The sequence below is a fragment of the Ovis canadensis genome, chromosome 16, assembly GCF_042477335.2.
Source record: "Ovis canadensis isolate MfBH-ARS-UI-01 breed Bighorn chromosome 16, ARS-UI_OviCan_v2, whole genome shotgun sequence".
In the NCBI taxonomy this organism is placed as follows: Eukaryota; Metazoa; Chordata; class Mammalia; order Artiodactyla; family Bovidae; genus Ovis; species Ovis canadensis.
In genome coordinates, this window is record NC_091260.1 from 36,746,336 (window position 1) to 36,760,596 (window position 14,261).

General features: G+C 40.5%; 1 protein-coding gene across 2 annotated transcripts in view; it reads left to right on the forward strand.

Annotated features, from left to right (window-relative positions):
* PLPP1 (phospholipid phosphatase 1) overlaps window positions 1-14,261 on the forward strand; it is a 118,778-nt gene that overhangs the window by 58,914 nt on the left and 45,603 nt on the right. Inside the window, exon 2 of one of the 2 annotated variants that reach the window (XM_069556528.1) lies at window positions 7,865-8,016. The exons of the other annotated variant lie outside the window; for it this stretch is intronic. Coding sequence (XP_069412629.1) covers window positions 7,865-8,016 — 152 coding nt within the window. The remainder of the gene's footprint in view (window positions 1-7,864; window positions 8,017-14,261) is intronic. 2 annotated transcript variants of the gene reach the window in all.

The window sequence follows — 14,261 nt, forward strand, 5'->3', positions numbered from 1 at the left end:
ATGTTGCATTTACTAGAAATATAGCTTTGGGAACCTTGTGAGCATCTTTTAAAAAAATTCTATTGATATATTTTATTTTGGGCTGCTCTGTTTTTTCATTGCTTTTGCATTGGCTTTTTCTAGTTGAGGCGAGTGGGGGCTGTTCTTCCTTGTGGCCTTTCCTTATGGTGACTTCGCCTGTTGAGGAACACTTGCTCTAGGTGTGCTGGCTTCAGTGGTTGTGGCGCACAGACTCAGCTGCTCCGAGGCATGTGGAATTTTCCCAGACCAGGGATTGAACCCATGTCCTCTGCGTTGCAGGCGGATTCTTACGCACTGTACCACGAAGAATGTCCTCATTGTGGTTTTGATTTGCATTTCTCAGATGATTAGTGATGTTGAGCATCTTTGCATGTGTCTGTTGGCCATCCGTATGTCTTCTTTGGAAAAATGTCTGTTCAGACCCTCTGGCATTTTAAAATCAGATTTTTTTTTTTTGATGTTGAGTTGTATACTTTATATATTAACCCCTTACCAGATATATCATTTGCAAATACCTTGTCCCATTCGGTAGGTGGACTTTTTGTTTTGTTGATAGTATCCTTTGTTATGTAGGGCTTTACAGTTTTATGTAGTCCTATTTATTTTTGCTTTTGTCTCCCTTGCCTGAGGAGACATATCCAAAAAAATGTTGCTAACACTGATGTCAAAGAGCTTACTGCCTATGTTTTCTTCTAGAAGTGTTATGGTTTCAGGTCTGACACTTAAGTCTATAATCCATTTTTATTATTTTGTGCATGGTGTAAGAGAGCATTCTTTTGGTGTGAGTTTGATTCTTTTTTCCACAGTTTGTTGTGATCCACATAGTCAAAGGCTTTGGCATAGTCAATAAAGCAGAAATAGATGCTTTTCTGGAACTCTCTTGCTTTTTCGGTGATCCAGCTGCTGCTGCTAAGACACTTCAGTGTGACTCTGTGTGACCCCATAGACGGCAGCCCACAAGGCTCCCCCGTCCCTGGGGTTCTTCAGGCAATAACACTGGAGTGGGTTGCCATTTCCTTCTCCAATGCATGAAAGTGAAAATGTGGGCAATTTGATCTCTGGTTCCTCTGCCTTTCTAAAACCAGCTTGAACGTCTGGAAGTTCACGGTTCACGTATTGCTGAAGCCTGGCTTGGAGAATTTTGAGCATTACTTTACTAGCGTGTAAGATGAGTGTAATTGTGTGGTCATTTGAGCATTCTTTGGCATTGCCTTTCTTAGGGATTGGAATGAAAACTGACCTTTTCCAGTCCTGTGGCCACTGCTGAGTTTTCCAAATTTGCTGGCATATTGAGTGCAGCACTTTCACAGCATCATCTTTCAGGATTTGAAATAGCTCAACTGGAATTCCATCACCTCCACTAGCTTTGATCGTAGTGATGCTTCCTAAGGCCCACTTGACTTTGCGTTCCAGGATGTCTGGCTTTAGGTGAGTGATCACACCATTGTGATTGTCTTAGTTGTGAAGATCTTTTTTGTACAGTTCTTCTGTGTATTCTTGCCACCTCTTCTTAATATCTTCTGCTTCTGTTAGGTCCATACCATTTCTGTCCTTCATTGAGCCCATCTTTGCATGAAATGTTCCCTTGGTATCTCTACTTTTCTTGAAGAGATCTCTAGTCTTTCCCGTTCTATTGTTTTCCTCTATTTCTTTGCATTGATCACTGAGGAAGGCTTTTTTATCTCTCCTTGCTATTCTTTGGAACTCTGCATTCAAATGGGTTTATCTTTCCTGTTCTCCTTTGCTTTTCACTTTTCTTCTTTTCACAGCTATTTGTAAGGCCTCCTCAGAAAACCATTTTGCTTTTTTGTGTTTATTTTTCGTGGGGATGGTCTTGATCCCTGTCTCCTGTACAATGTCACAAACCTCCGTCCATAGTTCATCAGGCACTCTATCAGATCTAGTCCCTTAAATCTATTTCTCACTTTCACTGTATAACCATAAGAGATTTGATTTAGGTCATACCTGAATGGTCTAATGGTTTTCCCCATTTTCTTTAAGTCTGAATTTGACAGTAAGAGGTTCATGATCTGAGCCACAGTCAGCTCTCAGTCTTGTTTTTGCTGACTGTATAGAGCTTCTCCATCTTTGGCTGCAAAGAATATAGTCAATCTGATTTCGGTGTTGACCATCTGGTGATGTCCATGTATAGAGTCTTCTCTTGTGTTGTTGGAAGAGGGTGTTTGCTATGACCAGTGCGTTTTGCCCTGCTTCATTTTGTACTCCAAGGCTAAATTTGCGTGTTACTCCAGGTATTTCTTGACTTCCTACTTTTGCATTCCAGTCCCCTATACCGAAAAGGACATCTTTTGGGGGTGTTAGCTCTAAAAGGTCTTGTAGGTCTTCATAAAAGCATTCAACTTCAGCTTCTTCAGCATTACTGTTCGGGGCATAGACTTGGATTACCGTGATATTAAATGGTTTGCCTTGGAAACGAACAGAGATCATTCTGTCATTTTTGAGATTGCATCCAAGTACTGCATTTTGGACTGTTTCGTTGACCATGATGGCGACTTCATTTCTTCTGAGGGATTCCTGCCCACGGTAGTAGATATAATAGTCATCTGAGTTAAATTCACTCATTCCAGTTCATTTTAGTTCACTGATTCCTAAAATTTCGATGGTCACTCTTGCCATCTCCTGTTTGACCACTGCCAATTTGCCTTGATTCATGGACCTGACATTCCAGGTTCCTATGCAATATTGCTCTTTACAGCATCAGACCTTGCTTCTATCACCAGTTACATCCACAACTGGGTGTTGTTTTTGCTTTGGCTCCATCCCTTCATTCTTTCTGGAGTTATTTCTCCACTGATCTCCAGTAGCATATTGGGCACCTACTGACCTGGGTAGTTCATTTTTCAGTGTCCTATCTTTTTGTCTTTTCATACTGTTCATGGGGTTATCAAGGCAAGAATACTGCAGTGGTTTGCCATTCCCTTTTCCAGTGGACCACATTCTGTGGAATTGTTGATGGACAGGGAGGCCTGGCATGCTGCATTTCATGGGGTTGCAAAGAGTCGGACATGACTGAGCAACTGAACTGAACTGATTCTTTTTAGTTTAGCTATCCAGTTTTCCCAACACCATGTATTGAAGAGCCTGTCTTCATTTTTACTCTGTGTGTCTTTAGATCTGAAGAGTAGGCAATGTATATATAAGTCTTCTTTTTATATGTATTGAATAGTTTGTCTATTGATTGAAGCAGTTATATCTAAAGTAATTATTGATATGTGTGTACTTATTGGACTTCCCAGGTAGTGCTAATGGTAAAAAACCTGCCTGCCAATACAGGAGAGGTAAGTGAGGTGGGTTTGATCCCAGGGTCAGGACAATCCCCTGGAGGAGGAAATGGCAACCCACTCGAGTATTCTTGCCTGGAGAACCCTATTGAGAGAGGATTCTGGCAGGCTACAGTCCATGGGATCAGAAAGAGTCAGTCAGACATGACTGAAGCGACTACCACGCAGCACATGTACTTATTGACATTTCGTTAATTGTTTGGGTGTTGTTTTTGTGGTCCTTTTTTGTTTGTTTCTTCTTTTGTTCTCTTTTCCTTGTGAGTTGATGACTACCTGTAGTATCATATTTGGATTCTTTTCTCTCTTTTGTGTATTTATTAAATATTTTTGGTTTGTGGTTACCAGGATTAAGTTGCTGATCTGTTAAGTTTGAATGCATTTTAACCACCCTTCATTTTTATTATCCACCCCCTTACCATTTGTGATGTCATATTTTATATTCTTCCGTTTTGTGCATCCGTTTACTTGTCTTTGATATAGATGACCTCACTACTTTTGTCTTTTAACGTCCCTACTAGCTTTATAAACATGGTTGATTTACCACCTTTACTGTATATTTGCCTTTACCAGTGAGAATTTTCCTTTCATGCATGCGTGTGTGCTCAGTCACTCAGTCGTATCCAACTCTTTGCTCCTTTGTCCATGAATTTTCCAGGCAAGAATACTGGAGCAGGTTGCCATTTCCTCTTCCATGGTACCTTCCTGACTCAAGGATTGAACCCTTGTTTCCTGCGTCTCCTGCATTGCAGGCGGATTCTTTACTACTGAGCCATCGGGGAAGCCCCTTTTCCTTTCATAGTTTTCACATTTCTGATTGTTGCTTTTTCTTTTCCACTTATAGAAGTCCCTTTAATATTTTTTGTAAAGCTGGTTTCCTGTAGAAACTGACGTTGAGTTGAGTTCTTCTTGTGTTGAACTCTTTTAGCTTTTGGTTGCCTGTAAAACTTTTGAGCTCTCTTTCAACTATGAGTGAAAGCCTTGCTGGGTAGAGTATTCTTTGTTTTAGGTTTTTGCTTTTCATCACTTTAAATACATCATGTTGCTCTCTTCTGGCCTGCAGAGTTTCTGCTGAGACATTAGCTGACAGCTTTATGGTGGTTCCCCTGTATGTAACTTGTTGCCTTTACTGTGGTGCTTTCAATTTTCTCTCTTTATTTTTAATTTTTACCATTTTAATTATAATGTTCTTGTTGTGATTCTTTTTAGGTTGATCCTGTTTGAGACACTCTGTGTTTTCTGGACCTGGATGTTCTCCCAGAGGTCTCTTAAACTGTCCTCTTTTTTTTTTCTTTCTGTTCAGCTTCACTGATTTCCATAATTCTGCCTGCCAGTTCCTCTGTATCATCTAATCTACAGTTGATTACTTCTAGAGTATTTTTTATTTCAGTTATTGTATTTTTCAGCTCTGTTTGGTTCTTATATTTCCAACTCTAAAAAACTTCTAACTTCTCATTCTGTTCTTCCATTCTTCTCCCAAGTACTTCAAGCATCTTTATGATCATTGAATTCCTTTTTTTTCGTTGGGGGCGGGGGAGTAGATTGCTTATCTTCACTTAGGTCTTTTTCTAGGGTTTTATCTTATTTCTTTATTTGAAATGTATTTCTCTGTCACCTCAATTCGCCTAATTCAAAGTTTATATTTTTGTGTATTTGGTAGGTTGGTTACATTTCCTGATCTTGGAGAAGTGGCTTTATGTAGGAAATGTCCTACATGGCCCAGCAGCATACTCCCCTCTAATCACCAGAGCTATATGTTTAATGGGTACCCTCTATGTGGGCTGCATAGGTCTGTTTCTTATGCCTGATTGACATCTGTGGCTATCTTACTGGTATGCGTGGTTGGCCTGGTCCCACTGATTGCCAGACCCTATCTTATGTGAAGGCTACCAGCTGCTGGTGGGTGAGGTTGGGTGGTAGGTGGGGCTGGATCATGGCTTGGCTGGCTGTGTGGCCTCCAGTCCTGGTAATGGCCTGCAGGTGGTTGGAGCTGGATCCTGACATGGCGTTCTGGAGCTGGTGTGTTGGCCTGCTGTTTGGTGGACCAGGGCCCTAGGTGTCCAGGGTGGTGCCAGACTACTAGTGGGTGGGCCAGGACTTCACACAACTTGCTGTGGGGGGCTGTGGTGGTCCTGGGGCTTGGTGGCTGGTATGGGGGCCCAAAAGGACATGGGGCTGGTGCTGGCCCACTGATGGGCAGAATGAGATCCTGGAGTCTTTTGCTGTGGGGCCTGAAGTTTCTGCAGCTAGCGTTGGCCCCTCTGTGAGCATTCCTGGGCCCAGGGTTTGTGACTGCAGGGCTTTGGGTATCCCAAGGGTGGTGTCTGCCACAGGTGGGTGGAGTTGGGGCCCAGCAGATCTTGGGGCTGGTGCCTGACACCTGGTGTGTGTGTGTGTGTGCGTGTGCATGTGTGTGTGCGTGTGCGTGTGTGTGTGTGCGCGTGTGTGTGTGTAATTCATTCAGAAAACAATTGCCTGGCATTGAAGGGGTGTGTGTGTGTGTGTGGTTTCCAGTGGTCCCAGTGCTATGGTGGCCCACTTGTAGGTGGGGCTGGGTCCTGGGTCCTGTAGTGGGTGGGGTCATATCTTGAATTGGCTGGGGACTCAGGGTGTTCTCTATAGCGTCAGCCTGCTGGTGATCCTGCCTACCTAGCTGCCTGGCCTGGCGCATCCCATGGCTGCTGGTGGTTGGTAGGCAGGCCTGGTCTCTCACTGATGGGTTAGAGGGAGGATTCTAAAGTGACACTTAACAACACCTGTGTCTTGGTGGTGGAATAAGCTTCCCAGAATGGCTGCTGCCAGCATCTTTGTTTTCAGAGTGAGTTTCAGTTGTCTTCTGCCTCTTTGGGAGGCTTTCCAGGATGAGCAAGTAGGTCCTACCCAAGTTCCATTTAAATTACTGCTTCTTCCCTGGATCTTGGAACATATAAGATTTTGTGTGTGCTCTCTTAAGACTTAAGTCTCTATTTCCCACAACTCTCTGATTATCCAAAAAGGAAGCCCTACTGGCTTTCAGAGCCAAACGGTCTGGGTGGTGGGAGGGGAGTTCTTTCTGGTGCAGACCCCTGGATTGAGGGGCCTGATATGGAGTTAGGACACTTTGCTCCTTGGGGAGGACTTCTGTAGTTGTAATTTATTCTTCCATTTGTGGGTTGTATACCCTGGAAATATGGGTGATGACCCTACTTCACCCTTTCTGCTTATCTTGTGATTTCTTCTTTATATCTTTAGCTGTAAAAGATCTTTCCTGCTAATTTTCAGTTCGCCTTTATGGGTAGTTGCTCTGTAAATAATCGTAGTTTTGCTGTGCCTGCAGAAGGAGCTCACGCTCATGGTCTTCCTATTCTGCCTTCTTGGTCACTTCTCACATCATAAAGACTTCTAGTGGGTTAACAGCATGACAGATTGGTTAACACAAAGAAATAAACTTTGGTTCATATATTCAGTTTAATGAAAAATAGAAAGATAAATAAAAAGAACCAGGAACAGGCTTCATCTTTTCATTTGACCCTTGAAGATTGAACACATTTGATGTTTGTAGTCTGTGCATTAGGCAGAGTGTCAGAAGCTTGGTTGTCTTTGAGTCTTTAGGGCTTAGCAGAGTTGATGAGAACTGTAAATGGTTGTCAAGACTTGGTGCTTCATGGAAAGAACACTTGAATATACAGTATGTTAGCTAAATGGTTATGGTATTACTGCTGGCTGAATGGGTCCATCCTTGGGAAAGTCCTGAAGCAGAACTCATGGTGAGGGTTTCTGCTCAGCTGTCTTAGAAAGCAGTCCTCGTCAGTATGCTGCCGTTTTAATCAGGATGCTGGATGCAGTGATGAAATCAAGGAGGACTGAATTCTTAAAGTTCACATTTAGGTAAAAGTTTAGACATCTTAGGAGGTGAGTGTGAGGCATGATCGTGATGAAGACAAAAGAGAGAGCTCTTTTAGGTGCTTTTGTGCTTGACTTCACTGTCCATCTTTTCTTTAGAAACTTGGTGTAAGTTTGTACTCCTTTTCATAGCAGTTCTAAACTTGCTGTAGACAGTACAGAAATGAGTGGATAATCTTTAGATACTCTGACAACTTAGCTAGTGACCATGACTTGTGATATGGTAGTAACATCAAGTAATATCAAGATAAAATAGAGAACGTCAGAATGCTGCTTTCCTTTTGGAATTAAAGATTCTGACAAACTGGTTTTAAAATAGTGTTAAAAACCCTATGATTAAATGACAATAAGAGCATAAGAAGAGATTTTTCTTCCTCTAAAGTCAGGTTAGTGTATTTGGGTAGAAACAAAGAGAAGAAGTTTTTCTTGGTTAAACTGGTTAATAGAGGACTTGAAGGCATTGTTTTTGTAGGAAAAAATCTTTACCCTAAGCTGTAATTTTTCTAACTTCTGTTGCATGTTTTGCTGCATTTTCTTTTTCCATGCGCTCTTACTATTTTCATGGCAAACATATTTTTAAAGATGATCTCTGGGATAATTATTGCCATTAATTAGTTTTGATATTCCTTTTTAATGATATTTTCATTTATTCCTTTTGCTAGCTGGATTGCCTTTTGCAATTCTTACTTCAAGGCATACCCCCTTCCAACGAGGATTATTCTGTAATGATGAGTCCATCAAGTACCCTTACAAAGAAGACACCATACCTTATCCGTTATTAGGTGGAATAATCATTCCATTCAGTATTATCGTTGTAAGTTAAATCCACTTTTCCAAGTTTATCACTTTTGGGCAGTTGGCTTTAATTTTGTGTTAGCCTGTTAATGATTGAATGTATATAACCCTCTAAAACATGTGTTTTAACTTTTTATGTTATTTGATCAAAATAATTTCAGCTATTTTAAGTGGGGCTAAAAGAGTAACAGTGTATAATTAGAAGAACCTTACTAAATATGTATGGTTTTATGCTAATCTTTTCGAAGTCACTGATTTTTTTTTAGCTCTAATTTGCTATTGTTTGAGTAATAATACAATAGATGAATACTGTATTGATGTATTTTTAGCATACTTTATACTTAGGATATTATTTTATGATTTATTGAGACTGTTTATGAACTGACTCTAGTTACTGAGTTCTAGGAAAGAAAAATTACTAACAGGTGTTAAAAGGCTTCTTTTAACCCATATTTAGTTTAAAGATATTTTAGATAATGGCAGAAATAGGGGAGAAAAGCCTAAGTTTTGTACATAATTAACAATGAATATGAAAGCATTTTTACTGGTATTAAAACTGATAATTACTGTTTTCTGGAATTTCAGGTGAGAATGTCTAGAGAATGTGCTCTGGTTGGGGAGAAGATTTCAAGTGATTTGACTAGATGATTTTTATTATCTCTTGACTCAGAGATTCTATGACTTTAATTTTATGCTACATATCTTGTAATTTTAGAAAGTAAGATTTATGCTAAAAGCAGAAAATATGGTCTCATCCAGGAGATAGGCCAAAAAGATAAATAGCCAAAAAGATATATCTTGTCTGTTCTGAAGTTTATTAAAAAACAAAGCAAAACTTCTTGATTTAGAAATTTAGTGTCTGATTGCAGAATGATCACAGCTCCTTATTAGCACTAAAAGTTAATCAATTCCTAATTTGTGGTGTATAATTAATAAAAGAATATCTCTGCTGTACAAATGTTTGTTTCACAACACTGTGAGCTCCTTAAGGCAGAGATGGTGCCTTGTTCATCTTGTTATCCTTGCTGTTGCCATGGACACTGGCATGTTCTAGGTGCTGGAATGAAACTGGAGAGATTATGTAGTAATATTGGTGACTCTCCTACAATAAAGTGAAGTTTTAAGAAATCAGTGGCCCATTTAACCTAGACAGATCTTTACACTAAGTTTTTAGTATGAAAAGAAAGAAAGCCTATGATCCTTCTATTAAAGAGGGAATATGAGTAGACCCTTTTTTAAGTATATATTTCTGAGAGATTAATAGCTCTTTACATATAAAAATTTTAGCAGGACTTTTCTGCAAATAATAGCGGATTTTAGACAAGATTCAAGTACTCAAATGCTGCTACAAATGTACTTGTCTTTCAGTTCTACTTTTGTTTGTGTCTCAGTAAGAAGGATGCTGCATGAGCAAAACTACAGAAATCTGCTACAGACCAGAGGCCTGTCAAAGGACAGGGTGCTGTGCAGCCTGCATAGCAAGTGCAGGATCCATAGACACTCAGGAAAAACTTGTTATGTATATTTTATTAACTTGGAAGTTTTGATTATTTCACCATCACCTGTGAAAAGGTTATCTTTATATTGACAAAACAGCAAGTAAGTTGAGTGTGATGGTGGTTTAGTTGCTGTGTTGTGTCCGACTTTTGAAACCCCATGGACTAGCTTGCCAGGCTCGTCTATACATGGGATTCTCTAGGCAAGAATACTGAAATGGGTTGCCATTTCCTTCTCCAGTAGATCTTCCCCACCCAGGGATCAAACCCAGGTCTCCTGCATTGCAGGCAAATTCTTTACTGACTGAGTTACAAGGGAAGCCTAAGTTGAGTATAAAAAGAACAGACTCTTTAAAAGTGCTGTACAAGTACTTTTTTCATATCAAGAGGAAATCAGAGGGCAGATACACTGAAACCATACTCACAGAAAACTAGTCAATCCAATCACACTAGGACCACAGCTTTGTTTAACTCAATGAAACTAAGCCATGTGCATGGGGCAACCCAGGGCGGGCAGGTCGTGGTGGAGAGGTCTGACAGAATGTGGTCCACTGGAGAAAGGAATGGCAAACCAGTTCAGTATTCTTGCCTTGAAAACCCCATAAACAGTATGAAAAGGCAAAATGGTAGGATACTGAAAGAGGAACTCCCCAGGTCAGTAGGTGCCCAATATGCTACTGGAGATCAGTGGAGAAATAACTCCAGAAAGAATGAAGGGATGGAGCCAAAGCAAAAACAATACCCAGCTGTGGATGTGACTGGTGATAGAAGCAAGGTCTGATGCTGTAAAGAGCAATATTGCATAGGAACCTGGAATGTCAGGTCCATGAATCAAGGCAAATTGGAAGTGGTCAAACAGGAGATGGCAAGAGTGACCATCGACATTTTAGGAATCAGTGAACTAAAATGGACTGGAATGAGTGAATTTAACTCAGATGACCATTATATCTACTACTGTGGGGAGGAATCCCTCAGAAGAAAGGGAGTCACCATCATGGTCAACAAAAGAGTCTGAAATGCAGTAGTTGGATGCAATCTCAAAAGTGACAGAATGATCTCTGTTCGTTTCCAAGGCAAACCATTCAGTATCACGGTAATCCAAGTCTATGCCCCAACCAGTAACGCTGAAGAAGCTGAAGTTGAAAGCTTTTATGAAGACCTACAAGGCCTTTTAGAACTAACACCTAAAAAAGATGTCCTTTTCATTATGAGGGACTGGAATGCAAAAGTAGGAAGTCAAGAAATACCTGGAGTAACAGGCAAATTTGGCCTTGGAATGCAGAATGAAGCAGGGCAAAGACTAATACAGTTTTGCCAAGAAAATGCACTGGTCATAGCAAACACCCTCTTCCAACAACACAAGAGAAGACTGTACACATGGACATCACCAGATGGTCAACACCGAAATCAGATTGATTATATTCTTTGCAGCCAAAGATGGAGAAGCTCTATACAGTCAGCAAAAACAAGACCAGGAGCTGACTGGCTCAGATCATGAACTCCTTATTACCAAATTCAGACTTAAAGAAGGCAGGGAAAACCGCTAGACCATTCAGGTGTGACCTAAATCAAATCCCTTATGATTATACAGTGGAAGTGAGAAATAGATTTAAGGGCCTAGATCGGATAGATAGAGTGCCTGATGAACTATGGAACGAGTTTCGTGACATTGTTCAGGAGACAGGGATCAAGACCATCCCCATGGAAAAGAAATGCAAAAAACCAAAATGGCTGTCTGGGGAGGCCTTACAAATAGCTGTGAAAAGAAGAGAGGCGAAAAGCAAAGGAGAAAAGGAAAGATATAAGCATCTGAATGCAGAGTTCCAAAGAATAGCAAGAAGAGATTAAGAAAGCCTTCTTCAGCGATCAATGCAAAGAAATAGAGAAAAAGAACAAAATGGGAAAGACTAGAGATCTCTTCAAGAAAAGTAGAGATACCAAGGGAATATTTCATGCAAAGATGGGCTCGATAAAGGACAGAAATGGTATGGACCTAACAGAAGCAGAAGACATTAAGAAGAGGTGGCAAGAATACACAGAAGAACTGTACAAAAAAGATCTTCACAACTAAGATAATCACAATGGTGTGATCACTCACCTAGAGCCAGACATCCTGGAATGTGAAGTCAAGTGCATCACTACGAGCAAAGCTAGTGGAGGTGATGGCATTCCAGCTGAGCTATTTCAAATCCTGAAAGATGATGCTATGAAAGTGCTGCACTCAATATGCCAGCAAATGTGGAAAACCCAACAGTGGCCACAGGACTGGAAAAGGTCAGTTTTCATTCCAATCCCAAAGAAAGGCAATGCCAAGAATGCTCAAACTACCTCACAATTGCACTCACCTCACATGCTAGTAAAGTAGTGCTCAAAATTCTCCAAGCCAGGCTTCAGAAATACGTGAACTGTGAACTTCCTGATGTTCAAGCTGGTTTTAGAAAAGGCGGAGGAACCAGAGATCAAATTGCCAACATCCACTGGATCATGGAAAAAGCCAGTGAATTCCGGAAAAACATCTATTTCTACTTTATTGACTATGCCAAAGCCTTTGTCTGTGTGGATCACCATAAACTGTGGAAAATTCTGAGAGAGGTGGGAATACCAGACCACCTGACCTGCCTCTTGAGAAATCTGTATGCAGGTCAGGAAGCAACAGTTAGAACTAGACATGGAACAACAGACTGGTTCCAAATAGGAAAAGAGTATGTCAAGGCTGTATGTTGTCACCCTGCTTATTTAACTTATATGCAGAGTACATCATGAGAAACGCTGGACTGGAAGAAACACAAGCTGGAATCAAGACTGCTGGGAGAAATATCAATAACCTCAGATATGCAGATGACACCACCCTTATGGCAGAAAGTGAAGAGGAACTAAAAAGCCTCTTGATGAAAGTGAAAGAGGAGAGTGAAAAAGTTGGCTTAAAGCTCAGCATTGAGAAAATGAAGATCATGGCATCTGGTCCCATCACTTCATGGGAAATAGATGGGGAAACAGTGGAAACAGTGTCAGACTTTATTTTTTGGGGCTCCAAAATCACTGCAGATGGTGACTGCAGCCATGAAATTAAAAGACACTTATCCTTGGAAGAAAAGTTATGACCAACCTAGACAGCATATTGAAAAGCAGAGACATTACTTTGCCGACTAAGGTCCATCTAGTCAAGGCTATGGTTTTTCCAGTAGTCATGTATGGTTGGAGAGATAAGAGTTGGACTGTGAAGAAAGCTGAGCGCCGAAGAATTGATGCTTTTGAACTGTGATGTTGGAGAAGGCTCTTGAGAGTCCCTTGGACTGCAAGGAGATCCAACCAGTCCATTCTGAGGGAGATCGGCCCTGGGATTTCTTTGGAAGGGATGATGCTTAAGCTGTAACTCCAGTACTTTGGCCACCTCATATGAAGAGTTGACTCATTGGAAAAGATTCTGATGCTGGGAGGGATTGGGGGCAGGAGGAGAAGGGGACGACAGAGGATGAGATGGCTGGATGGCTTCACCGACTCGATGAGTCTGAGTGAACTCCGGGAGTTGGTGATGTACAGGGAGGCCTGGCGTGCTGCGATTCATGGGGTGGCAAAGAGTCGGACACGACTGAGCAATTGAACTGAAGTGATATCAACAAAGACACACAGTGGCAGTGGTTTTATGTACCAGTTTAACATAATTTCAGATTATTCACTAACTCAATTTCTTTCAGGTAGTACATGGTTAGACTTGTTTATGTTTAATTTTGTTTTCTAGAAAGTAAATCATTTCTTTAAAAAAAAAATCAGGACTATGATTGGGACTTCAGACCAGGCCTTTGATGTGACTTGCAAGTGAGCCATAAATATATGAGTGATTGAGGGAACCTGGTAAAGAATCAGAATTAATATAGTATCACAGAAGTCAAGGGAGAAGTTCAATGAGGACAAAATGGTCAGTGATGTCATATAGTACTGGGAAGTTAAGATTTGGGTTGATAAAAATCTCTTTGATCCGATGAGACCATTTTGACTTTTTGGAGAGCTATTCAGTAGACTAAAGGGTTTAGAGGTATTTAGAGATATTTAGGAAGGAGTGGAAGTATGGCAGTGAGTGATTTTAGACTATTCTTTTAGGAAGGTGGGTCCTGAGTGGAAGACAGATAACTATAGTGACAGTATAGAGACATATAAAATTATCTTGGTTGATGGAGATATAAAGATGGTGAGAAAATACTCTGGTACATAGGTTTTAAGTGATTAAATCCTTCTGATTTAGATAGCTTTGATCTTAAAAAGTATTTTGTTTTACTCCCCCAAACATCATCTTTAGTACTTTAATAATTTATCCTTAATCTGATTAAATAATGTTTGACCAGCAATCCCAGCTTTACGATTAGAGTAGTTAGTTTAAGTGTGAACTTCACCAGAGGCTGAGTTGTCCTAAATGGCTCAAAGGGCAAGATAAGGTTTTAAAATGAAATGAAAATATGGCTGTCATGCGTCGGTGGAAGGCACAGACATCTCCCTGCATTTGATTTAGAATGTCTCTGTTATCTGTTTCTCTCAATACAGATGGCATACATAATAAAAAAAAAAATGATGTACTTTGACCTAGCATTTGTTAGATTTAGAGTCCCTCTGAGGTTAAGGGTTAAGTTTCAAAATAAGGTTAAGGGTTATTAAGGGTTAAGGGTTAAGAATTAAGGGTTAAGGGTTAAGTTTCAGCATATTCTACATCTGTAGGTCAACTTTTAATCTGTGTCCAGTACACTGAATGTTACTAGTGAATTGATTTTCAGTCATC